The 27,134-nt window shown below is 36.3% G+C and overlaps 2 protein-coding genes across 3 annotated transcripts; one reads left to right on the forward strand and one right to left on the reverse strand.

Moving 5' to 3' along the window:
- Positions 1-56: 56 nt before the first annotated feature.
- LOC6047303 (translocation protein SEC63 homolog) lies at positions 57-22,205 on the reverse strand. Its single transcript, XM_001864349.2, has 7 exons — positions 21,755-22,205; positions 12,740-13,678; positions 12,252-12,672; positions 11,923-12,184; positions 1,122-1,282; positions 981-1,065; positions 57-922 (listed from the first exon to the last, which is right to left on the reverse strand). The coding sequence occupies exons 1-7, from the start codon at positions 21,876-21,878 to the stop codon at positions 575-577; spliced, it is 2,340 nt and encodes a 779-aa protein (XP_001864384.2). The 5' UTR covers positions 21,879-22,205; the 3' UTR covers positions 57-574.
- Positions 13,703-14,558, forward strand: LOC119769571. 2 transcript variants are annotated; one of them, XM_038262515.1, is made up of 2 exons: positions 13,703-14,348; positions 14,413-14,558. In XM_038262515.1, exons 1-2 carry the CDS (start codon positions 13,741-13,743, stop codon positions 14,531-14,533), a joined length of 729 nt encoding a protein of 242 aa, XP_038118443.1. In that variant the 5' UTR covers positions 13,703-13,740; the 3' UTR covers positions 14,534-14,558. The 2 variants fall into 2 exon arrangements, with proteins under 2 accessions (XP_038118443.1, XP_038118444.1); XM_038262516.1 differs by having other exon boundaries at positions 13,703-14,352; positions 14,413-14,513.
- Positions 22,206-27,134: the final 4,929 nt, after the last annotated feature.

Consider the following 27,134-nt stretch of genomic DNA (forward strand, 5'->3'; position numbering starts at 1 on the left):
CCCAACACCTTTTTGTGGTTACAGGGAGTTTCGAAGCAGGTATTCTGCGTTCTATGTTACAATTGTTTTTGTCCTTTTTATTTTCCTAGAATTTTAGTTACCCACAAAAGTGCTTCTTTATATTGCAGGAACGGCAATAAAAATAAACATTTAGTGAAAATGATTTTCAAGCAGTCACATGCATCTACATCACAACTTCTGGTTGTTAATTCTGTAAGAGCTGATCTATTTCATAAAGTGTTGGCGTAGTTTCGTGTGTAGGTGATTGTGTGTTTTTTTTCTGTATCACTGTTTGACTGATTTTGTTGTTGAAATTATGAGTTGCAGAGAACACTAAATAACCATTATGTATAATTAAACTATTTGTGTTGTGTTACCCACTAGCAATCTTTAAAGGTAGATTCTCCAAATGATCTAATGTTTCCCAATAAAAAGAAAGGAAAAATGCTTCAAGAACCTTCAACTGAAGTTTCCGGTTAGCTAGCGGGAACAAAAAAAAAAAAAAGAATAAATTCTCGTCCATTCGCACAATCAACACGCACGCACAAACATAAAGAAACCCATCTCTTTCCCCTTAGTTATCGTCCCCCTCGGCGTCGGACGAGTCCGTAGTGAAGTCACTCTCGTTGATCTCCCGATCCTCGTGGTCCGACTCGGACTCGCTGATGTTCCACTGGGGGTGGGCCGTCGGCACCGCGCACGCCTCCTTCACGTCCAGCTTCAGGTCCACCTGCTGGTCCATTCCGAAGTAGGAGTCCGACCGCAGACACACCGTGAACACGTACACGCCCGGCCACTTGGGCGCGGTGAACTTGAGCTGGACCTCCTCGCGGTGCACCAGGTTCGTGACGTGGTACGGCGCCGTCAGCAGCGTGTGCGACTTCCGGTCGCAGATGTACGTCCACCAGTACTCGTACTTTTCCTGTTTGGGTGGTTCAAAATTAAGCTTAAATCATTCGCACAAGTGAGCTGGCACCTACCTCCGGGAACAGCGGACAGTGCACCGGGTGGGACACCTTCGATTTGCCTTCGAGCTTTTCGCGCTTGTTGATCTTTTGTTGGAATCTAAATAAAATAACCAAAATTAGCCACTAGAAAGATTGTAAGAGCGAGCGACCTACTTTTCCCACTCGACGTCGTCGTCCTCGACCGAGGACTTTTTGCCCTCGTCGGAGCTGCCGTCGTTGTTGTTGTCGTTGCCGTCACTCTCGGCGCCGCTGTTGTCGCCGTCGTAGTCTTCCTTGCTGCGGGACGCCGATGCAGACTTGTCGCCGGATTTGGACTGCGGAAGAGGGAAGGAGAAAGATAGGAGTGTAGTAGGAGTCGTCTCCCTGGAGTTGGTACCGACAAAAAAGCTTAGCTCAACTTTGCACACATGCGTCACCAAGTGGTGACTTGGGGAACTAGCCTTCCCTTTATAAACACGAGTCATTCTCAAGGTTGGCTTCAGTCGGTGGTCTACCACCGAAGCGGAAGGAGCACATGCGCCACCAGATGGTGGCTTGGCTTCTCTATTTCTGAACTGGTTGAAATAAAATTTCTTCGTCAGTTTGGTTATGCCTGTTAGTACCAGTGCATTTTTTTTTACATAAAATCTTGATTTTTTTTATTTATTTTTGTTTATTCCTTCAAAAAGCACTCCAAATTCTGAGTTGTATCGTTGAGTTTACAATTTTGGTGGATTTGTTGGAAACATTTCATCGCGCAAATTTAATGGTTACATGCCAAACTGACGTTTGGCGAAAAAGTGTCAATGCCGACAAACTTTTCACCGACATGACATGTAAAAGTTTATCGATTAAACATGTCAAAACAACTTATCAAAATTGTAAAGGAGCTATTACACTACGGCAAACAAACTCGCACTTTTTACGACAGTTTACCAGTTTGCCTGCGATGTTTGTTTGCCTGGATTTGTTTGTACAAACGTCAGCCTGCATACATTTTGCCTTGTTTGCGAGTTTGCCGCAAACAAGTTTGCGAGTTTGGCAAACTGTCAAACACGTAAAAGTGCGAGTTTGTTTGTTTGCGGCAGTGTAATGGCTCATGTTTTTCAAAATGGCCAAAAATGAACAATATTTAGAGAAAAAAACACATTTTTGATTCAAAAAATTTAAAATGGTTTTTAATTAAAAGAGCAATTCCAGCTCAAATCAGGAATTTTTCTGATACTTTTGTACCCGACCCTCTCCGATTTCAATGAAACTTTGTAGACATGTTATCCTAGGCCTATATAAGCCATTTTTGTGCATATGGAGCAAATAGTACTCGAGAATAACATTTGAGAAGGGCGTAAGGTATTTAAATATTTTTGTATTCTGTAATTTAAAAATTACTGTATCTCGAAGCCGTTGCGTCGTATCAAAAAGTGGTCAAAGACAAACTTGTAGGAAATTGGACAGGCTTTCTGAAAAAAATACACTGAAACAAAAATACACGCCACATCTATGAGATTTTTGATTTTTAAGTCTAAAACTTAAATTTGAAGGTGATGTCATGATTTTTTTTTTCGTTCAAAATTTTTGAGGAAATAGCCTAAAATGTTACTAAAAGACTGACGAAAAATGCAGGATGGTATGTCTCTCCTAAAAAAATACAAAAATTATTTACTAAAACTGTTTTTTTGAAAAGTGGTCTAAACGTCAAAATTTTTAAAAAACCGGTAGTGGGAATCGATTCTCCAGATAATTTTACATAAAAGTCTCCGTATTGACCATTGTCCTATGTCCAATCCTTGGGAAGATACAGCGGTTTTAAAAATAAAAATGTTGAAAAAACGGGATTTTTGGTGGTTTTTGGCATTTTCTATATGATAGACTTGGTTTTTCAGTCTCGTAAATATTTTTACCGGAAAGCTCGTCCAATTTCCCATAAGTTTGCCTTTGACAGCTTTTTGATTTATATCGTTTTTATATTTACGTAATCAAATTTACTGTCCTGGTTTCTACCACACTGAAAAAAAAATTCTATTTTCAGTTATAAGCAATGTAATTAAGCAGTGTATTTTTTTAGTAAATTTTAGTCTAAAAATGGAAGAAACCTTTCAAATACATTCTAATCTGATGTATCTAAGTGATAACAGTTCAATTGTTAGCAAATTAACATGTTTTTTCATGCATTGATCCTCTTGCCCCAACGAGTTGTTAGTCTTGCCCCACTAGTTGAGTAAAACGTACGGAAAATCAAAATTTTTAAAATCATTTTTTTACATAAAAAACAGGATTTTTTTAAAACTTGCTCTGACAAAGTCTTAGTCAAGACCTAGAATAAGATTATTATAATAAAATCCGACAGATTTTTTAACTTTTTAATGGGTCATAACGAGCATTTCCTTAGCTTGTTACACTTGCCCCACTTTCCCCTAATTTTTAAATTGCAAAATACTAAAATATTTAAATACCTTACGCCCTTCTCAAATGTTATTCTCGAGTACTATTGGCTCCATATACACAAAAATGACTTATATAGGCCTAGGATAACATGTCTACAAAGTTTCATTAAAATCGGAGAGGGTCGGGTACAAAAGTACCAGGAAAAATCCTGATTTGAGCTGGAATTGCTCAAAAGCGAAAACAATATCAAGTCACTAATGTTCTATTAATTGCAAACAAATTTTACATCACAATTCTCTACGAAATCAACCGATTTTGCCCATTTTATTTATCCTTATTGTTTATTTCGCATAAATTATTTTAGAGCCTTTTCTATGACCAAAAAATATATATAATTTTTAAAGCTGCCCATACAAAATGGTACGAAAATATTTGAAAATCTGTAGTTTTTGATAGAATTTTTTGATCAATGTGTCTTCGGCAAAGATGTATACGGATTTTTTTTGCCATTTTTAAATTAATTATTTTTTTTTCAGGAAGAAAGAAAGAGAGAAAAGATTCTCGCGAGAGCGTGAGAATTCTAACAATTGGATTCGATTTCAATAATTTGTTTGAGATATTAAAGATATTTAAAACTAGAAATTTTAATAAATCTTGTCTTTTCACCTTTTTTATACATCCTACTACTCAAATTTGGTCCAAATGCCACCTACTTATGTGTAAAAAAATCTGAAGATTTCAGCCATATTGGTGTGCCATAATATTTTGATTTTCCATAATATTTTTAACAGTAATTTGGTTAAAAAACAGTAATATTTATAAACCACTCAAAAACGCTTGCGCTCCAACTTAGTGTCTATGAAAGAAAAATAGGAAATTTTCCGCTCTTTCGAATAAAAATGGTAAAAATGAAATCAAAGGGTGCATTCAGCCTGTTTTTCTAAGAAATATTGATTTTTGACTGTTTTTTGCTTGAAAATGGAAGTATAGGTTTCAAATTGTAGGAAGTTCCTACAATTTGAATGTCACTGTAAATAAGCAAACTGAGTTTACATAAGTTGTTGTTTACAGTTATAGTAACGATCCTGCAAGTTTCATTAAGATCGGAAATGGTCCGGCACAAAATCGTATTTTTGTTGGTTGGTTTATCTTTAGTCTCAAAATTATGTATAAGCTGAGAGTGTTCCATTTTCATAAAAATTGCTAAACTTTATGTTCTAATAACATAAAAAATATCACAATTTATGTTACACCCAAAAAAATATTGCTGTAATGACAAAAGTAACTTTCTCTTGAATTAAAATGTGGCTAAAATTTGCTAAACTAAAAGTTTTTTTTCTTGTTTACAAAACTAAAACTTTTACTGCTGAAGTTTTTAAAAATCTCACTACCGCCTGATTTTAAAGTGTTACCTTTTAACACGACTGGATAATTTCTTTCATTTTGTGGTTCTCGTATAACCGTGTTCCTAAGTCCCAAATGTAAACAAACTGTTTGGTAGTTCCGGTGTTGATTCCACGACGCGAAATCGAACGCGACCGCAGCCAGAACACGGACAAGGATAACTTCGTGAACCAAAGCGGCAGCAGCGGAACGCCTTCGAAGGTGGCTGGTGCCGGTGCAGGACGAGGGGAAAGTTGGTTTTTGAAAAGGACAAGGCTAGCTTCCTACAGAACTTGCAGCTGTTTTACAACAGGAATGAATTAGAGTCCGTGTCCGTGGAAGCTTGCTATCTTGGATTACTTCCAGAACTTGGAATAAGATCTGATGAACCTGATCAACGACTGGAATTTCGAAGAAGTCATCGGTGCAAGGGCCTCATCAGCCTCAAGTACGTACCGGATGGGCTTCCATAACCGGAAACAACCTGTTCAGGCGCTTCACTTCCCACCCGGAAAACGTCGGCTTCCCTTCCCGAATCAACAGCCAATGGCCAGCTCCTCCAAGCCTGTCTTGATGGAAGGCCGGAAACGAGATCACCCTGTTCTTTACATCGTTGTCGCGCTCCAAAATGAAGGCCGCTATGTTGCTGCCCAACGAAACGTCCATCCGTAACCTGCTCAGCCTGGGGTCTTCGGACGTGACGTACCGTAAGAATCGGTACAGCTTGGACGCGGAAGTTAGCCAACCATAAGATGCGTTGAATACAAAAAAGAATCGAAATCATACTGTTTAAATATAACAATATTAAAATAAAATCCATCACATTTTTCGAAAATTATCACTGTAATGTTAAATATTATTTATTCTTGCCATGAAAAGTTTCTTCTTATATTAAAAGTAAAAAACTTTTACTGATACAATGATTTTGTTCCAGAAATGCCTGGTAGTGTCAACAACTTTCCAACTTTTGAATTATAAAGTTTCAACTTTCTACGAATATTCAGCAACATAACTACTTTTAAAATTTGAAATTTATCTAGGTACTTACAACTTTATACCGAGTTGCCAGATCATTTTTGACAAAGAACTTTGTCCTAAAGGCTCTATTCTGGTGAGGTGTCAATCCAGAAAAACGAAAAATGTCGCGCGTTACGAAAATGTTGCATGCTTGGTACTGGGGAAGGGGTCTGCAACGCATCAAGGCACTGTTGCGTGGAATTTTCCACACAGTTGCAACAAAAAGCGAATGATGAGGTTTGGGATAACAGGCACAAAGAGGCGGGGCATCCGTCACCATTCTGAGCCAATATAACCCCGCTCGATCAGCCCAGGGAAATCATTCTATTGCTGGACGCCGAGGAGTAAACTACAACCTGGACCTGGAAGCAGATGGCCTGGAGGCCCAGAAGCAGTTGGCCCAGAAGCAGCTGGCCTGGAGCTAGGAGCAGACCAAGCAGAGGCAGGCCAGCCGGGGTTATTGAGAGCCACCGGAATATTCTGGCCACAAGACCCGGAGTGGCCAGATCCCTCAGGGGTGTTCCGATGGAAGGCCATACGAGCCTGGGCAATATGGGTATCAAACTTCTAGGATTGATGAAAATGGCCATTTTGACAGTATTGGCCACATCCTGGAGTGGCCGGTGCCCTCAGGGAGGTTCTCCCGGGATTAAATTTGCCGAAACATACGATTTTGGGAAATATGGGTACCATAACTCATGGTTTTCAATACTGCATGGTGTCGATTTCTGGAAAAGTCAGGGAAAACCTGGAATTGTCAGGGAATTTTATTTGACCTGGAAAAGTCAGGGAAAGTCAGGGAATTTTAAGCTGGGTCAGGGAATTTCGATGATCTTAAAAATATTACTACAAAATTTCATTTCTTTTTAAAAATTCGCCCTTGATGATGTATTTGAATGTCATCCAGGCCAAACTTTACAACAGTGATAATATTAAATTTTTATATTGGTCAGTCCGGAAGGAACGGTGAACTCCATATGAAAATACTTAAGAAAAGGGTCATGATGAAAACGCGTAGCTTGTTTGCAATATGTTTAGGTTTAAAAATCAAATAATTTGTATTTGATTTGAATTTCCGTTCAACTGAATATTACAAATTATCAACAAATTACTAGCGCACACAGGGTGGGACAATATGAGGCAGTTGCCCCACCATCCTCAGAGATTTGTTCTAAAATTGGTTGTTTGCTTAGCATAAAGGGACCGTAGAGAAAATCATACATTTTGTCAGAAAAATTTAATGATTTAAAAAGTCAAAAGTTAAAAAATTCGAAGATTTGAAAATAAAAAAATAAAAATTAAAATTCTAAATCATAAAGATTTTAAAATTTTGAAATTCTGATATTTTGGAATTGTTGATTTCTTAATTTTTGAATTCTTATTCTTAAATTCTAAAAAAAATATAAGGTTAGAAAATTTTCCAAAATTACGTTAGTATTCGTTATCTAAATTTTTATTTTTCTCAAAATTAACCTGAACTATGATTTTAAAATGATCCAAAGTAGTCTAATTTTGTGTAATCTAAAATGTAAGCAAAAAAGTGATGGTGAAATGGAATTAAAAATTAAAGAAATAAATTCAAGAATTAAAGAAATAAAACAAAAATTTATGGAAAAATAGGGTTGTTACGGACTACACTCAACGCATTTAAAAACATACTGACTCTGAATATTTAATTTTTTTAAGTTTTGAGTAATGTTTTTTACCCTTATTTATTGTTCTTTTATACTGGATACATTCAATTTTAATCTTGGGAATCTTAATCATATTTCAAACTTTTCCTAAAGATACAGACATTTGGAAGCAACAAAAATTATTATTGGGCATGTTCCAGTGGGTTTACTGTGCTTCTATCCCAAATATGAGCTTGATTGGACGTAACAGAAGCTTCCCACTTCTGAATTTTAGATGGGATTCAACCAGTAGATTTTTTTTTATATGAACATTCTTGAAGAAAAATAAAAAAAAAAATCAAAACATTCAAAAATTAAATCACCAACATTCAAAATTAGATTATTCAGAAATTAGGAAATACAATAAGGGAAAATATTATTAAAGCCCCAAAAAAATAAATTCATATAAAAAAAAATAATGATCCGAAATTTTTTAATATTTTTAAAAAATCTGAAAACAAAAATCAAAGGTATCAATATTCAAATATAAAAAATAAAATTAAAAACAATCAAGAGAACAAAAAAAATGTTAAATTCTGAAATTCTGAAATTCTTAAATTCTGAAATTCTGAAATTCTGAAATTCTGAAATTCTGAAATTCTGAAATTCTGAAATTCTGAAATTCTGAAATTCTGAAATTCTGAAATTCTGAAATTCTGAAATTCTGAAATTCTGAAATTCTGAAATTCTGAAATTCTGAAATTCTGAAATTCTGAAATTCTGAAATTCTGAAATTCTGAAATTCTGAAATTCTGAAATTCTGAAATTCTGAAATTCTGAAATTCTGAAATTCTGAAATTCTGAAATTCTGAAATTCTGAAATTCTGAAATTCTGAAATTCTGAAATTCTGAAATTCTTAAATTCTTAAATTCTTAAATTCTTAAATTCTTAAATTCTTAAATTCTTAAATTCTTAAATTCTTAAATTCTTAAATTCTTAAATTCTTAAATTCTTAAATTCTTAAATTCTTAAATTCTTAAATTCTTAAATTCTTAAATTCTTAAATTCTTAAATTCTTAAATTCTTAAATTCTTAAATTCTTAAATTCTTAAATTCTTAAATTCTTAAATTCTTAAATTCTTAAATTCTAAATTCTTAAATTCTTAAATTCTTAAATTCTGAAATTCTTAAATTCTTAAATTCTTAAATTCTTAAATTCTTAAATTCTTAAATTCTTAAATTCTTAAATTCTTAAATTCTTAAATTCTTAAATTCTTAAATTCTTAAATTCTTAAATTCTTAAATTCTTAAATTCTTAAATTCTTAAATTCTTAAATTCTTAAATTCTTAAATTCTTAAATTCTTAAATTCTTAAATTCTTAAATTCTTAAATTCTTAAATTCTTAAATTCTTAAATTCTTAAATTCTTAAATTCTTAAATTCTTAAATTCTTAAATTCTTAAATTCTTAAATTCTTAAATTCTTAAATTCTTAAATTCTTAAATTCTTAAATTCTTAAATTCTTAAATTCTTAAATTCTTAAATTCTTAAATTCTTAAATTTTTAAATTCTTAAATTCTTAAATTCTTAAATTCTTAAATTCTTAAATTCTTAAATTCTTAAATTCTTAAATTCTTAAATTCTTTAATTCTTTAATTCTTAAATTCTTAAATTCTTAAATTCTTAAATTCTTAAATTCTTAAATTCTTAAATTCTTAAATTCTTAAATTCTTAAATTCTTAAATTCTTAAATTCTTAAATTCTTAAATTCTTAAATTCTTAATTCTTAAATTCTTAAATTCTTAAATTCTTAAATTCTTAAATTCTTAAATTCTTAAATTCTTAAATTCTTAAATTCTTAAATTCTTAAATTCTTAAATTCTTAAATTCTTAAATTCTTAAATTCTTAAATTCTTAAATTCTTAAATTCTTAAATTCTTAAATTCTTAAATTCTTAAATTCTTAAATTCTTAAATTCTTAAATTCTTAAATTCTTAAATTCTTAAATTCTTAAATTCTTAAATTCTTAAATTCTTAAATTCTTAAATTCTGAAATTCTGAAATTCGGAAATTCTGAAATTCTTAAATTCTAATATTCTTATATTCTTATATTCTTATATTCTTATATTCTTATATTCTTATATTCTTATATTCTTATATTCTTATATTCTTATATTCTTATATTCTTATATTCTTATATTCTTATATTCTTATATTCTTATATTCTTATATTCTTATATTCTTATATTCTTATATTCTTATATTCTTATATTCTTATATTCTTATATTCTTATATTCTTATATTCTTATATTCTTATATTCTTATATTCTTATATTCTTATATTCTTATATTCTTATATTCTTATATTCTTATATTCTTATATTCTTATATTCTTATATTCTTATATTCTTATATTCTTATATTCTTATATTCTTATATTCTTATATTCTTATATTCTTATATTCTTAAATTCTTAAATTCTGTCATTTTTGTTACCATCTTAGATTGCAGAAAACCTGATAAAATTTGAAGTGTTTTTAGATTTTTTTTCGGTTAAAGAAATTTTGAGAAGAAGATGTAGGAAAATTTGCTTCGATTTTTCTAAGTGACGCTTTGGTAAGATCAAAGAGTATGTATTCTCTCTGGTAAGATCATCGAGTATGAACTGTATCTTAAATTTAAAACCTCAAACATCGAGAATTTATTACAATTTTTAAATTTTATTATTTTTTTATTAAGATTTCACATTTCTAAATGTTGAAATTTTTGTTTTTTTTTAGCAAAAATACATTTTCAGCGTTTCAAGATTTTGTGTTCTGAGATTTCAAAATTGAATTTGTATGTTTGTCGCAAAATTATTTTTCTTAAAATAACGTGGATTTTGCGCGGATTGGGTTTTGGGATGGCGCGGATTTTTTTCGATTTCTTCGTAACAATTCTGAGTAAAGGAATTTGAGAGTTCAAGAATTTATAAAATATGGTCTCCCCGTAAATTTGTCAGCATCAGAGATTTCATAGGGATTGTACAACTACATTTCACATATTTTCCCCAAACAACATTCAAGGGGTTACAAGGAGGAGTTCCTGTGGTCAGATCGAGCTTAAATTTGGAATCTATTCCAAAACACCCAATTATCTAAGTTTGATAAATAATGACTATTTGAAAAGCTCGAGCAGGTTGTATTTTGTTTATATTTTTATAAAATGTATTGATCGTGTGAATGATCGTCTCTAGGCTCTAGTCAAAGTATAAACCATTTTTTTTTAATTTTATAGCAAAAATATTTTTTTTGTAAAATTATTTTAGAAGATGTTTTCTTCAAATATCCAGAAAACCGTTTACTTTAAATACATTGATTGTTGAAACATACCTAGATCTTTTTTAAAACCGTAAACATGTACTTGAAATTTTTTCATTTAGTTGTATATTTTTCTTAGTTTTTCAATTTTGTTTTAAACTTTCTTAAGGTTCTACAAAATTACATATTTTTTCAAGTTTTTGTCTCCAAAACCTTTAGTTTTTTAATAAAAAACGCAATCAAAAATGGCATTGGCCTAATTCGTTTGAAAATTCCGCAAAATGTCAACAATTTTAAAATTAAACATGACTTCTTACTTAAATTCAAATTTTCAATTGTTTTTTTTTTTTGAAAACTTTTAACTTGACATTTTCTTTAGGAAGTGAAGTGAAATTAACTAATCGCAATTTGAAATTTGCAACAATTGTAATTATTAATTATTTCTAGAGTTTTTTTAAAGGTCCTGTAAGCTATTGTGTTTCATATGTTTATAGGACCCACACAAAAAAAAATTGTAGATTTTTTGGTAGAAGGCAACATTTAAAATTGCATCACCAGATAAAAAACATATGACAATTTTATGGTTGCACATTTTGGATGTTCGTTTAGAAAAAAATGATTGACAAAATAAAAAAAAAAGTTGTTAGGTTTTTGCAGAATCCGTCGTTAAAAAAATAAAATAAAAAAGTCTTTATTTTTCTCTATATCTTAAATTTGCAATATTCAAAAAGGAAAATGCATGAAATCATAAAAACGCTCCAAACAATATGTTAGTATAGAAAACAAAAAAATTGGTGGTCTGGAGGGGTCAGGGAAAAGTCAGGGAATTTTATTTTGGGATTTGGATCGACACCATGTACTGGCCATTTCGAAAAAGGTGGCCACAATCTGGAGAGGCCGCTACCTCACGATTGTTTAAATTAGGGGACAAACATCGAACCATGCGTTTTTGATATGGATCATAAAGAGAAATTGAGCGAATATATAAATCCAATTATGTTTTGATTTTATCTGACGCATAATTCAATAAAAAGGCTTTATTTTAAAAGCTTTTCTGCTAAGTTCTTTGTTTTATTGGTCATGTGTAACATGTGTAATTCTTGCCATTGGAGCGGGTTTAGGAAGCCCAAATCTTTCATACCATGATGAAACTGAAACGTTTGCTTGTTAATTTCTAAAATGTCAAGTTGTGTAATAAATACTTTAACTTAAATTTGGAACAAACATGGTAAACGTTTTTTTGAAATACATATTTATCAATTAAATAAAAACTTACCTTTTCCGCCTTGTTCGCCGCCGCCGCCGCAGCGGCCTCTTTCTGTTGCGCTTGAACCGCGGCAGCGGCCGCCGCCGCCGCTTGCTTCTGCTGTTTGCTCTTGTTGGCACCGCCCTTGCTCTTGCTTTTGTGGCCACCCTTGCCTCCCTTCGGCTTCCAGACTGGCTCTTTCACCTTGGCTTCCTCCTTGTCGCCGCCTTCCGCCGTGGCCTCACCAGCAGCACCCTCTTCCTTCTCATCGCCAGCTTCCTCCTTTTCTTCCCTGTTGAGTTAAGAGTAGAGTTTGAAATTCTTTGTCTAGTTTTAAGCCAAAGTCGTTGGGAACCCACGTGATGCTCTGCTTCTCCTTGGCGCTCGTGTCCCCAAACAGGTCACTCATGCTGCGCCGGACCAGCTCGACCGTGACGGTCACGATGGCGCCGGCCGTCACGACGTTCGAGTTTTCATCGTCCACGACCTCGCACTTGACGTCGAAATCGATGAGGGGCATCTTGCCGAGGACCTTCATCACGTTCTCGTACTCAAAGTCGCTGAGGCTGCGCAGAATGGCGCGCCGTTCGTCCGCCGGCAGCTGGGCAAACTGCTGCAGGTTCCGGATGGGGCGCTTCTTCGACACAAAGTACCGCAGGTGGTCCTCGCTGACGTGGGGCAGCTGGAGCAGGGCGTTTTTGTGCTCCCACAAGCCCTGGATGATCATCGGCGACAGCTTCATGCAGTTCTCGATGGTGGAGATGTGGGGGAGTTTGGCGACTGTTTGAGAAGAGAGGGGAACGGGTTATATAGAAGTAATTGGAAGAATGTGTAGTGATGGACTTACTTCGCCGTGCGTACGCCAGCATGATGAGCTGGTTGACGCAGCTGACCATCTCCTGGATCAGGTAGGGACACTTTTTCACAATAAACTGCCGGTCCTTGTCCAGGGTGTTCGGGTTCAGCGGCATCCGGCTGAGGTGAGCGTGCAGGATGGAGCGCGCCTTGATCGAGTACAGCCGGCAGAGCGGATGCTCCTTGCACTTTTCGTTCAAATGGGGCAGCTGCTTGATCAGGGCCGGCACCTCTTCGTTGTCCGATTGCCGCTCCGTGACCTGGGTGTTGTGGCGCTTGTCAAACTCCAAACTGGCCGCAAGAATCATGACGACGCGCTTCAGCTGCATGTTTGGCGTTTTGTGGAAGAAGTAAAAGTACATCTGGGTGGTGTCGAGCAGGACCTTGTCTCCGCTGTAGCGAATCGAACGGTACCACCAGGTTCCAACGACGGTGGGCAGGGCCACCATGAAAACCAGCGCGTACAGTCCGAGCACCCACACGGAGTTTTCCTTCTCGACGATCCACGAGGGCAGCGCAATTCCGAACGAGGTCGCACCCGGGCCGTCCGGATTGCCGTACTTTTCCCAGTTCTTCCGTGCCTCGTCGTCCGTTAACGCCTGGTACGCCTTGGTCAGCTTCATGAAGGCCTTCTCGTCACCGGTTTCCTTGTCCGGATGCAGAATCAGCGACAGCGTGCGGTACGCCTTCTTGATGTCCTTCTGGGAGGTTCCGAGGGGCACTCCCAGAATCTCGTACGGGTCAAAGTTGGACATCTCGTAATCGAACTGGGACACCTTGTAGGTCAGGAAGATGAGCAGTGCCCAACCGCCAATGATGGACAGCTTCACGAAGAACGCCTTCACGCCCTTGTACGGGTCGGAATGTGAGATGAGGACGCGCTTGGCCAGACATTGCTCGCACTGGCACTCGCTTTTGTACCGGTCGGGATCTGCAAAGGAAGATGAAAGAAACACGTTAGAATATTTTTCAAATTAATCATCCAAGCAGCCCATGGATTCAACTGTCAAGTTAAATTTCTATCAAATCAACATGTCCCAAAAATCCTCCACCACCGTCCAAAAACCATCCCGTCCCAAAACAGTCGCGGCCCGCCGCCGCCAGCCATCGCCAGCTCGGAAATCCACCTCGCAAGAATCGCTCCAGCTGCAGCCAGCCCACAAGTTGGGCCACATTCCGGAATACCTCCGAAAAGCGCGAAAGCTCACCGCCGAGGGTGACGACGGTCAAAACGTTTCCCGGGACAAATGCCACCACCTGGAGGAGGAAAACGCTCGCCTGAAGCAGACATGCGACGCCCAGCAGCAGCTGATTCGGTCCCTGCAGGAACGCGTTGCCCAGCTGGATGCCGTTGTGCTGGAAATCAAGCCCGAGCTGGCACGGCTCTGCGGCGAGATTGAAGCACGGGAGCGGAAAATCCAAAGCATGGAACGAACGCTGGTTGATGGGAACGCCACCAGGTTGGATCGCCTCTGTGAGGAGGTGCAAGGGTTGCGACAGCTGGTGCAACAACCGGCGGAGGTTTTCCAACACTATGGACGCCAGCTGAACGGCACCATGGACATGCTGGCACGGAGCTACTACGAGCTGCTATCGATGGTGTAGGTATTATTTTTAAACTAAAAATTGTTGCGAAAATTTCACTTAATCTTTATTCTCTCCCAGTGAAACCCGTCGAATCAATGGCCAGGACGAGTACCCGGACCGGAACTTTGACCGACAAAAGATGCGCCTGGATAAGCGGAGCAAGCACACGCAGATTCGGGTCAAGAAGTATGATGGGTAATTTGATTTTTTTTATTATGGGTGATTCTCGAAATTTTCAATAAATGTTGTAATTCGCAATTCGCAATTTCGACATAAGCTATTGTGTTTCATATGTTTATAGGACAGCAGTTCTCTGCGGAATCGATCTTTTTTCTTTAATTTTTATAATTTTTAATCTGGCTGAAACTTTTTTGGTGGGTTTGGTACGCCCAAAGAAGCCATTTTGCATCATTAGTTTGTCCATATCCATGATATGTGAAAGTTCAAAAATCTGTATCTTTTGAATGAATTTTTTGGTCGATTTGATGTCTTCGGCAAAGTTGTAGGTATGGATATGGACTACACTGAAAAAAATGATACACGGTAATTTTGTTTTGTGATTTTAAATTTTACTTTTTGTCACTTAAACTGGATTTTCAAAAAAAAAAAAACATTTTTATTTTTTTCTATTTTATGATATGTTTTAGAGGACATCAAATGCCAACTTTTCAGAAATTTCCAGAATGGGCAAAAAATCTTTGATCGAGTCATGATTTTTTGTATCAATATTTTTTTTTGAACAAAAAAAACGAAATATTGGTCGCAAAAGTTATTCAATTTCATCATTTGATGTAAAATCGATTTTGCCATCAAAAAGTACTCCAGTGAAATTTTGATAAAGTGCACCGTTTTCAAGTTATAGCCATTTTTTGGTAAATCAAGACTAACATTTAAAAAGGGCATAATTTGGCCCTTTTGAAATGTCTTGATTTAAAAAAAATGAAAATATTGTTTTCGAAAATATCGGAAAATTTTACGAATGTTTCATATTTTAACATTGTAAATCGGACCATTAGTTGCTGAGATATCGACATTAGAAAATGGTGGGTTGTTTGGGTGAAAACATCAATTTTCCTGTTTTTAAAACATTGCGTGGCAATATCTCAGCCACTAAGGGTCATTCAAAAAAGCAAAATATAGAGAGTTTAAAAAAAAATCAAAAGAGGGCAAACATGGGCACTAATTTTATTCGCAATTCGCAATTTTCAGTGTAAGAACGGGCCTTGACCGATCTTATGCACTAGGTTCCCGACGAACACGCACTGCCCTTACACCTACATCTCACCCTTGCTCTGAGTCAGTACGAGCAGCACGCTAGAACACGCTTTGAGTGTTCGTGCCAGGCATGCACACCTTCTTTTCCGGTTACGCATTTTAACTCGGCCGGGGGTGGTACATTACGTAGGGTTTGATGTAAGTATAAGCGCCTAACCATCTATAGTGTGCCTATCAACTTTCATTATAGCAAACACTGTTATATTTTTAGTTTGAATTCAAAAACTTATTGTTATTTTACTGTGTATTGTTTTCTCCTGAATTTTTTCCTAGTGTTGTGTCGTGCTTATGTTGCTATTTCTTTTGTCGCGGTGTTTTGTTACAATATTTTGGTCCTAAGCATTTTAAAAAAGTTTTTCAAAAGTACAATAGTAATATTTGTGTTAATCCTTTAATCATTCCATAAATTGAGTAAGGGCTCAAACCTCACCTGTTTGAAAAAAAGGGTGAAGATTGAAAACAATTGACAGTAAAAGAGAATTTATTTTATAAAAATCAAGTATCAATAGTAAGAGAATGATGAGCGTATTTTGAAGAATAAAAATGAGAAGCTAGATGTATTAGATGTAAAATTAGACAATAGTTAATAAATAGAGATACAAAACAAGCTTAGATTATAGTAATGATAATTTATAGGACAGATAAAGAATTATTCAAATAAATAAATTCGCAATAAAATCAAAAAAGATTAGGCGAATGATAAATAGACTTGATATTACTAGTACATTAAGGAAAAGTATATTTTAAGGAAAAAAAACAAAACAAAGTTTTTTACAGCAGTATCAATTGATAGAAAAGAGTGGATGAGCTTTGAGAGATAAGAGAATCAAAAGTTAGTAAAATTAAAATCAAATGTTGTATATTAAATAGAAGAATCAGTGAAGAATTGGGAATCAGAAGAGCAAAATAAAAATAGGAGATAGGTGGTAGCTGAGAATGAAGAGAAGAGAAACCCCGTTGTGCGATGTTTCAGGTACATCCACAGCAGTTGACTCAACATACTGCGAATCAAAACAATACCGTCTACAGTCACAAATTACTTCCTTTCCCACATTGTTGCGCCCCTTTCTTTTAGCCGTCTCGACTCTGACCCGCGGTGGTCAAAGGTTTACGATCCGTTTCCACAGGCCACCAGCTAGGTCATCATGAAAACCAAGCCAACGTGGAGGTAAGAAAATAGGACACTCGCAAGGAACCAGAGCTATACTGTTCTGATCAAGATAATTCGGATGATCTAACAGAACTACGGATGTAGTTAGTTACGCTCCTTCCAGGATGTTCCTTACGTGGACGTCAACCGAAGAGCACGCAACAAGGTCACTGCCATTGCATGCTCTTAGGTATCAATCCTTGGCCTGCAACATGGGCACTAATTTTATAAAAATGAATTACTGCGACAATTTTGAAAAAAAAAAAAATACCAAAAAAATGGCTATAACTTGAAAATGGTGCACTTTATCAAAATTTCACTGGAGTACTTTTTGATTGCAAATTCGATTGTTCATCAAAAAATTAAATTAAAAACCTTTGGCGACCAATATTTAGATTTTTTGAAAAAAAATAAATAAAAATGAATTGATTCAAAAAATCAAAACTCGGTCAAAGATTTTTTGCCCATTCCGTAAATTTCTGAAAAGTTGGCATTTGATGTCCTTTAAAACATATCAGAAAATAAAAAAAATAAAAATAGTTTTTTCTTTAAATCAAGTTTTAGTAACAAAAAGTGAAATTTAGAATCACCAAAAAAAATTTTACCCTGTGTAATTTTTTTCAGTGTAGTCCATATCCATACCTACAACTTTGCCGAAGACATCAAATCGATCAAAAAATTCCTTCAAAAGATACAGATTTTTGAATTTTCATCATCGTTTTTGTATGGACAGCTGCCAAATTTGTATGGAAAATAATATGGACAAACTAATGATGCAAAATAGCTTCTTTGGGCATACCGAAGGCACCAAAAATGTTTTAGCCGGATTAAAAAAAAAAAAAACAGAAAAAAACTCTAGAATTGTTATATTTGTAGTTTGAATTCAAAATCTAGCCGTGTTTATATGTTGCAATTTCTTATGTTACGGATTTGTTACAAATTTTTTACCTAGGCATGTTATAAAAGTTTAGTAAAAGTACAATAGTAATATTTGTGTTAATCCTTCAATCATTCCATAAATTGAGTAAGGGCTCGAACCTCACTTGTTAGAAGAAAAGGGTGAAGATTGAAAAAAATAGACAGTAAAGGAGAATATAAAATAAAAAGTAGAAGCTTGATGTAGTAGATGTAGAAATAGGCAATAGTAAATAAATAGAGATAAAAAAAAACAAGCTTAGAGTATAGTTGTGCTAACTTATAGGGCAGATAAAAAAAATATTCAAATAAATCAATAAAGTAAATCAACAAAGAATAGGCAAATGATAGACTTGATATTACTAGTACACAAGAGTGACAAGCATTGAGAGATACGCGAATCAAAAGTTAATAAAATCAAAATCAAATGGTGAACAAAAGAATCAGTGAAGAAGTACGAATCTGTAGAGCAAAATAAAAACAGGAGATAGATCAAAAAAATCAAACCATCCACATTAACGACCCCCGGGTCTTTTGTGGTCTCTATTGCAAGTTTCTGCTCGAACCTAGGAGTCCGAAGGCTTGAATGGGGAGAGCACCCAAACCTCTTTCTACTCCAAGGAACCTTCCACCCCAGTGTTTGAACTGACAACCTTCGGATTGCGAGTCCAACCGCCGCTAGCGATTCCACCGGAGTAGGCTTGGTTTGGTGTGTTGTTTGTACTTATGGCATGGAGACGACTCTTACACCTAAACGGCCTAACAACCAAGGCCGGGACCGACATTTTACTTCCTCATACGATGGAAGGTTGCAGCAGATGGGAATCGAACCCAGAATCATCCGCTTACAAAGCGGACAGCGTAACCATTCGGCCACGCACTGCCACAGGAGATAGATGGTAACTGGAAATGGGAAGGAGAGAAACCCCGTATTGCGTTGTTTAGTTACATCCACAGCAGTTGACCCAACATGCTGCGAATCAAAGCAATACCGTCTACAATCACAAATTACTACCCTTTCCCATATTGACGCGCCCCGTTTCTTCTCGCCGTCTCGACTGTGACCCTCGCTGGTCAAAGGTTTACGATCCGTTTCTACAGGCCACCAGCTAGGTTACACCTTGTCATGATGATGACTAAACCCAGCCGACGTGGAGGTTAGAAAATAGGACACTTGCAAGGAACCAGAGCTAAACTGTTTTGACCAACAGCACTACGCATGTAGTTGGGCTCCTTCCGGGATATTCCTCGCCTGGGCGTCAATCGACGAGTATCATCAGTATCTCCCACCCTTGGCCTGCATGAATAAAAAAAAATCCGTATTTTTATTTTTGTTTTTATCATCAAAATTTGAGTTCTATGAAATTTAAAAATCAAATTTAAAAAGTTGATTGCCTTTTGAATAATAAAATGCAATATTTCGATATTTCATCACCGCCATTTTGGCCACTATCTTAAATTTTAAAGTTCTAATTATCTTTAGCGTAGTCGTGCTATATTTTGATTCAAAATTCAGCATTTTTGAATATATTTGTTTTTGCTTTTTGAGTGTTTTTTTTAGTACCCCTGACTCAAGGCGGTTTCAAAAACACCCAAAAAGCAAAAACTGGAAATTTGGTTTATTGGACTCTAAAAAAAAAATCCAGATATACAGACGAAATATACGGGAGCAAATTACCCATAGGGTTAAAGTTCCCCTAATTAAATCAACAACAAAAACAGACGAAATAATACATTTTTTGAAATATTTTTGTCGAAAAATTCGTATAATTTCCAAGATATCTGCAGATGAAAATAACTGGCAAAATCATTTGCATCGATTCGATTTTTTTTTGTGAAGTTGTACCTCAAAAACTAATTGCTCGATTTTCAAATTTTCTAGGAGATTTAAGATTTTTTTCACCTCTTCAGAAAAATTGTTTTCAGTTGCGCAAAAAAAAAAAAAAAAAAACACGAAAAGGAATCGAAAATGTATACCTAAAGGCAGCTAGAACTTTGAAAGATACATTTTATCAAAAAAGTGTAAAGTTCTTTTCGATTGAATATTTGACTTTGCTTTAAAGGGACATGGGACATATGCATGACCCAATTTCACCCCTGCACTTCTCATGACAGTACCTATTTTTTCCAAAAAGTCCTAATCATAACCTACAACTTTGCCGAAGACAACAAATCGATCAGAAAATCTCTTAAGTATTTCATACATTTACATACCGTAAACCGGGGTGACTATGATAGGATTGAAATTTTTCTGCAAAATGAAGAGTACACCTTTAATACGTACGGAATAGTATGGAATCATACTGACCCTGGTAGAGAAGTGTTCAAAGTACACCGAGAAGAAGTTTTCACAAAATTTTGATGATTTCACAAAGTTAGTTCACTTTAATTAAGAAAATGTTGATAAAAAGCATTATTTTAAAAGTCAGTGTCATGATTTTCTCAATGAAAATAAGTTCGTATTGAAAAACGGAAACCATTTCGGATGCTTTGGACAATTTTCCACTAAGAGAAGATAACATTAGTTTGGAAATAATACATTGTATGTTTTTGAAATCTCCAAATTTATAGGCATTTTCAGTAGATCAAATTTCATGTGAAATGTGAAAACTTTTTATTTTTTGCTTCGAATACAGATTGATATGCAATATGAATCGATAGTTTTATAAACAAAACTAGTTTTAAAGCATTTTAGGCAAAATTCTGACGAAAAAAATACCATGAATTTTAACAATTTTTTTTAAACATAGTTAATTGCATTGATGAAAAACATTGATTTGTTTTTCTTCAAAACTGTAGCAGCGACCTAAGTAATGGAACAAAGACTTAAACATAAAATTTTAACAGTTTAAATCTGATTCTAACCAGAAAAAAACAAAAAAACGAATGTTTATAATTTGGTTTTATTTTGTTTATATTTCCACAACAATGTTTTGTTCCAAAAATAGTAAATTTAGTAAATTGCCTTACCAAAATAAATTTAAATCCTATCAATGTCACCCCGGTTTACGGTACCCATTTTGTATGACCAGCTCCCAAAATTGTATTGAGAATTGTATAGGAAAACTAATGATGCAAAATGACTTCTTTTGATATAGGGAATGCATGGACAAAGTTTCATCCAAATGAAACAAATTCAAAGAAAAGCCGATTTGCAAAATCGTATAAAAAAAAAAGATTTTCTGAAAGACATCAAATCTTGGTCAATTTCACCCAAATTGAAACTTTGAGCGTTTTATACCCTCAAACCATTTTAAATATAAGTTCGTACCGATCTTACATATATTTTAAAGGTAGATAAACACTTTTTAGATTAACAATTCAACTACGTTAATGACTGTAGTAACAATATGTCGCACGAGTTGCCCCATGTTTATACACTGTACAATTCTTACTGCATTATCAAAGATCTCGCTTGTGCAACGAACCTTTCCAGGTAATTCAACTTCGTAATGGCAACTTACAGGGAACAGAACAGCAGTTAGGTATGTGTAGGTAGACTTTCGAAGGCCCAGAACATTAAACTGTTCCGCTCTTGCAACGAGCGCAAAAAACCTCCAGCAAAAAGTGCATCATCGATCGTCGCCGCCACTGCACCAGGTCATAAACATCATTGCAAGCAAAGGGGGGTAAAGGTGTGTTTTGCTACATTTCTATTTGGGCAATATGCTATTCTAAGTTTAAGTTGAGAAGGTTCTAACTCTTCGTGACTACCCGGCTAGAACCATATTGTTGGCAGGACAATTTTGCAATTTAGACAATCTGGGACAGAAAAAAGGCTCTGCGCGTCTTCCAAGTGGAACGTCGTCGCGCCCTTTACGTTTCTTCATTCTCCGGTGGCCACTTATTCATGCTACGCAGCGCCAACATAAGCCAGACACGCACGGCAGCATAAGTCTGACGTGGTTCAAAGAAAGTAGCTGAGCTCCAAATCACAAACCCAAAAGAAATGAATGAAATGATGAGAGAGGGAAAGGTGAAAAGATAACTGTTCATTTCGCCTTCTCTTCGCCTGGTCGTGTCCCCCAACCCAACCCCTCCCGAGTGTTCCCGATGATGGGAATCAACAGGACCACCTACCTTCTTTTTTCTTGCGCGGCCAAAAGTAAACCGTGGCCGGAATCAGGATCAGCGCCAGAAAGGACAGGATAAAGTAGAAGAACGTCCCGCCACTCTCGTCGTACTGGAACTTTTGGCCTCCCATTTTGTTCTCTTTCCCGTCAAAGCTTCTTCTTCAAACCACACACACCAGGTGAGCAGCAGCCGGATATGGCCACACTAAATCGGCATCGGCAAAAAAATCCGCCTCGTTCCGTATCGCTCCCCTTCTTGTCTTCTTGGAATGTGTGTAAACTTTTGAAATTTCTCTTGCCCGAATTGCACACGCACTTTCCACACAGCGTTTGGTGCGGAATTCCGGGGACCTGTCCGTCGTCCGTGGACCAGCGAAGAAACTCTTTGGGCCGGAGAGCCCAGCCAGCAGCAGCGAATGACACGACACACACTAAAAAAAGAGAAAGAGGAGAAAAACTGCAACTTTGACACGTCGCGGCGAACGCCCGCGGGAAAGAGAGGCGAATTGACAGCTGGGAAGGGGTGCCAAAAAGAGGGGAAGTTCAGGTGTCGTTTTTAATAACTTTTTTTTATTTTTTTTATTCAAGATCTGATTTTTTTCAAGAATTGAATTGCAAATTAAAAGGATCTTTGAAAAATTCTGTGTAAAAGTCTTTCGTTTTTCTCTATGGTTTTCTCATAAAAACTCAATCTAATAAAGCTTATTTTTTTTCAAAAAAAAAAAAGAATTTATTTTTGATTTAATAATGAAAACTATAAGGCTTTCTAGGCCCAGTGAAAAAAATATAATTTAACCCAAAAATGACGAACTCCTCGTCACAGTGTCCTGATGCAAACAATGATAGAGCTGTATCTGTCACAGCCCTGTGAGGTATGTTGGCTGACATATCGGGCAGCCAGTCAAAAAAAAACAGCTAGAAGTCTCCTGACAAAAAACTTTTGCTAGAAAGAGATAGGTAACCTGATGCAACAAACGTCCAGCTGTCACGTAAACTTACTTTGAATGTGTTGGTAAATTTGTGACTAGAAAGCCTTATATCGGGACCCGTGGTGTAGGGGTAGCGCGGTTGCCTCACACCCAGTCGGCCTGGGTTCGATCCCAGAAGGTCCCGGTGGCACGCCTTCCGTTGGATGGGGAAGTAAATATTGGGCCCGGTCTAACCTAAGAGATCGTAAGCTCAGTCCAGGTGTAGGAGTCGTCTCCCTGGGTCATGTTTCGGAGTCGCTGGTAGGCAGTTGGATTCACTATCCAAAGGTCGTCATTTTGAATCCCGGGGACGATGGAAGCTTATAGGTGTAAAAAGAGGCTTGCATTTGCCTGGACAATCAAGCCTTTTCGGACACCTAATTTCCAGTAGGAATCTCGCAATCGAGAACGCCAAGGCAATGCTGAAGAGCGAATAATTTGATTTGGATTTTTTCAATTTGCACTGTTTTTATTATTCTATCAAAAATATGTGTACACTCGAACTCCGATGGTTTGACACTGTTGTCAAACAAACGGGGTCACTTTTTAGTTTGACACCCCTTTTACACGGAGTTCACACACACTACCTAACCTTTGTTTTGATAGTGTGCGTGAGCGCCGTGTAAAAAGTGACAGTTCGTCACTTTTTAGTTTGACTTTGACCATGGTCCATCGCGATGCAACCACCGGGGGTTGAGTGTATTCAAATTTGTATTTAAAGTTTTTCACAACTTCAGGAAAATAACCCAATCTGAAAGCGGCAACACGGAATCGATGAACGTTGAGAATCGACGAAATAAAGAAAAACAAAGCATAAAACGTCATGCTGCGCTCGACGAACATGCTTCTATTAGATATAGAGAAGTCTTAAAGAGAAGTGCCGTAGCTAACTGAGAGGCTTCCATTACTTGTCAAATTTTGAGTTCCCGAGCAATCCGCTCACACAGGCTCATGCAAGTGCATGACTTTGTTAAACAAAATCGTATAATGTCAATTGCACGGCAAAATGTCACCAACTGTTTTCACCATATGAGACGATTTACGATTGAAACCAAATAAACATAACAAATTCAATAAATTTGGCTAGGGTTTTACATTTTTTGCGAAAATTTGGGATGTTTTCTTGTACAAAACTAGTAACGGAATCGACGTCAAAACCTTCTAATGATACCCTATTAAACCTTGATGTTCCGTCAACGGTTCCACAATCTTGTATCTTTCATTTTGCGACAAGACTCCGCCTCACGAGTCTGCTAAGTATGAAGGTTTTGCACGGGCTGCTTGTAAAACTAGTGACCACAAGAGAAGCAAGATAACAACCGTAGAGAACTCTTAAAGAGAAGCGTCAAGGCACTCAGATCACTCAAAGGAACGCAAGGACTCGGGATAGAGAACTCTTAAAGAGAAGCGTCAAGGCACTCAGATCACTCAAAGGAACGCAAGGACTCGGGAGCATCGCATATTTTCTCTTCTTAAAAAGCAAGAAGTATTGAAATCGTAGGATTAAAATAAGCACACATTTGAACAGTTAATTTTCAGTTATTCAGTCATTTGGGCATCTGCATGGATCGAGAAGCATTTTAGGTCATAGTGGTGTGTTCGGCGTAAAAGGAAAGCACATTAATCGGATGTTACTTGGCCTACGTAGCATTTCTCGGGTTAGATTGCAATTGATCCTAAGCGGCTTTTTAATCAAAGCTTTTTGCCTTCCTCACCTCAATGAGGAAAGGCTATAAAATCACTCGAAAAATGAACTTCTTCATTCGAACTCGTAGACCCACCTTCATGTATACTGAACAAATGTCTGTGCGTGTGTATGTCTGTAAGTCCGTGCAGCGATTGTTCATTAAGTGTTTACTAAGTGCCCTCAACTAAAAAATAATGTGCCCTCAACTAAAGAACAAATGTCTGTGCGTGTGTATGTCTGTAAGTCCGTGCAGCGATTGTTCATTAAGTGTTTACTAAGTGCCCTCAACTAAAAAATAATGAAAATTAGATTTGCTATAAAGTAAAAGGTAAATTAGTGCTGGAGGAGGCTGTTAGGACCTTTTGTTAACTAATTCGAGATTTGTTCCAAACAGCTGCGATCTTGGGCCTTACACCATGCCCAGATTTTGGAAGTTTTCCCTGGCTGATGGGAACGAAAGGACGACAATCGTACCGGTTGTTATCTTGCTTCTCAACTACTTGTGGCCACTAGTTTTACAAGCAGCCCGTGCAAAACCTTCATACTTAGCAGACGCGTGAGGCGGAGTCTTGTCGCAAAATGAACGATACAAGATTGTGGAACCATTGACGGAAAATCAAGGTTCGACATTAGAAGGTTTTGACGGAATCGACGTCAAAACCTTCTAATGATACCCTATTATCATCAGAATGTTTTGACGTCGATTCCGTTACTAGTTTTGTACAAACAAACATCCCAAATTTTCGCAAAAAATGTAAAACCCTAGCCACATTTATTGAAGTTGGTATGTTTGTTTGTTTTGAATCGTAAATCATCTCATACGGTGAAAAACAGTTGGTGACATTTTGCCGTGCAATTGGCATTACACTCAACCCCCGGTGGTTGGTCACTTTTTCGTTTGACACTTTTTTAGTTTGTACCCCGTTGGTTGGTCAAAGTCAAACTAAAAAGTGACGAACTGTCACTTTTTACACGGCGCTCACGCACACTATCAAAACAAACGTTTAGTAGTGTGTGTGAACTCCGTGTAAGAAGGGTGTCAAACTAAAAAGTGACCCCGTTCGTTTGACAACAGTTGGTGTCAAACCAACGGGGTTTGAGTGTATACGATTTTGTTTAACAAAGTCATGCACTTGCCTGAGCCTGCGTGAGCGGATTGCTCGGGAACTCAAAATTTGACAAGTAATGAAAGCCTCTCAGTGAGCTACGGCACTTCTCTTTAAGAGTTCTCTAGTGCTGTTAAATATGACTATGATTTCTGGGCAATCATGCTGAGATGAAGATCTGGAATGATCGGCTAAATAGATTTGATTTGGGCTTTTCTTTGTTACTCTTTTGACTCGTAGTTTTTAGTAATTAGTAGGATTAGATGTCCACGTGGTTTATGGATGGTCTCCACTCAAAATTGGGTACTAAAGCCCTATGTAAATTTTTATGTACAACGGTAAAAAACCATTTCTGATCACTTTTTTTCATTTTAATGCGATTTTTTTTTTGACAAGACAACATTTTTTCGATGGATCAACTATGGTCCCCTTGGAACGAGCTGTCAAGTAGGAGCTTTTCTGTCAAGAAGGACCGCGAGGTTAATTTTTCAAAATTGATTTAAAAATCCATTTAAAACTCTATGTGGTCGTACAAAGGGTCATTGTACTCACAAAAATAAGCTTTATCGCTGTAAACAATAATATCAGAAATCCAAGCTTCATTTTAGGACCCAATTGACTAAAATGGGTCCCGGTTATCATGTTTTTCTAGATTAAATTTTCAATTTGTCCTATCTGCATGGGAAACCCATGAGGGACAGGTTGTTTTGAAAATTTAGTCTAGATTTAATGTATTTTAGTATAAATTTTTATGTATTTCAAATATTTCATGTATTCCATATATTTTAAATACAGTACATGTAATCGAATAACCCAAAGTTTTCCGAAAAAAATCACTTCGGTTAATTGAACTACGAAAAAAAATGTGTTCGTTGTCTTATTTTGGACCAACCCCATAAATACTCTAAAGTGATTTGGAAATTTCAAATCCGGGATGGAATATCGAGAAATAGTAGTTTATGCAACAAGTTGCGAAAACAAGTTTTGTCAGCACGAATCGTACATTTATCCAACGAGGTGGATAAATACGAAGAGTGCTGAAAAAATCAAGTTTTGCCATGAGTTGCTAACAACATTTTTTGCAATTCCGAAACACACTTTTTGAAAATTCATATGTTAAGTAAATTGACCGTTCCAAACAAGACAATATTGAATAATGTTACTTTTTGATACAAATGTTGAAAAGCCTAACTTTTAGCACCCTTTCAGCGCTGAAAAGTATGACTTTCATTTTGGATAGCAAAAATTCATTTTTCAAGGTAGGGACCATCCACAAACCACGTGGACACTTTTTTGGAAATCTCAACCCCCTCCCCCCCCCCCTTCGTGGACAATTGTCCATACAAAAAAAACTTTTTTTGTATGGAGCGTGGTTCTTCTTCAGTTTTAAGTTTTTGGTTTATATTTTTTAAGTTTTTAGTTTTTGTTGTTGTTACTAAGAGCGAGCAAATCATACCCATCTCGCATCGACATCAGCAATCTGCCAGAAATGTTCAGGGGTTGTTTGTACGTATAAAACTAGCATCTGGCCAAAATATGAGCACTCTAGGTAAACGGGAAGTGTAAATCGGGACACAAAGTTTGAATTTTCAAAAACGTCAAAAATCTTAAAAAAGCTATAACTTA

Source organism: Culex quinquefasciatus, chromosome 3 (assembly GCF_015732765.1).
Source record: "Culex quinquefasciatus strain JHB chromosome 3, VPISU_Cqui_1.0_pri_paternal, whole genome shotgun sequence".
Taxonomy (NCBI): domain Eukaryota; kingdom Metazoa; phylum Arthropoda; class Insecta; order Diptera; family Culicidae; genus Culex; species Culex quinquefasciatus.

Bases quoted from the DNA above. Each gene is read 5' to 3' on its own strand.
- LOC6047303 (XM_001864349.2), bottom strand. From the start codon at position 21,878: ATGGGAGGCCAAAAGTTCCAGTACGACGAGAGTGGCGGGACGTTCTTC. The intron at 13,679-21,754 runs GTAGGTGGTCCT...CTTCCTTTGCAG, and splicing joins GCCGCGCAAGAAAAAAGAAG to ATCCCGACCGGTACAAAAGC. The intron at 1,283-11,922 runs GTAAGTTTTTAT...CCTCTTCCGCAG, and splicing joins CGGCGAACAAGGCGGAAAAG to TCCAAATCCGGCGACAAGTC.
- LOC119769571 (XM_038262515.1), top strand. From the start codon at position 13,741: ATGGATTCAACTGTCAAGTTAAATTTCTATCAAATCAACATGTCCCAA. The intron at 14,349-14,412 runs GTAGGTATTATT...ATTCTCTCCCAG, and splicing joins TACGAGCTGCTATCGATGGT to TGAAACCCGTCGAATCAATG.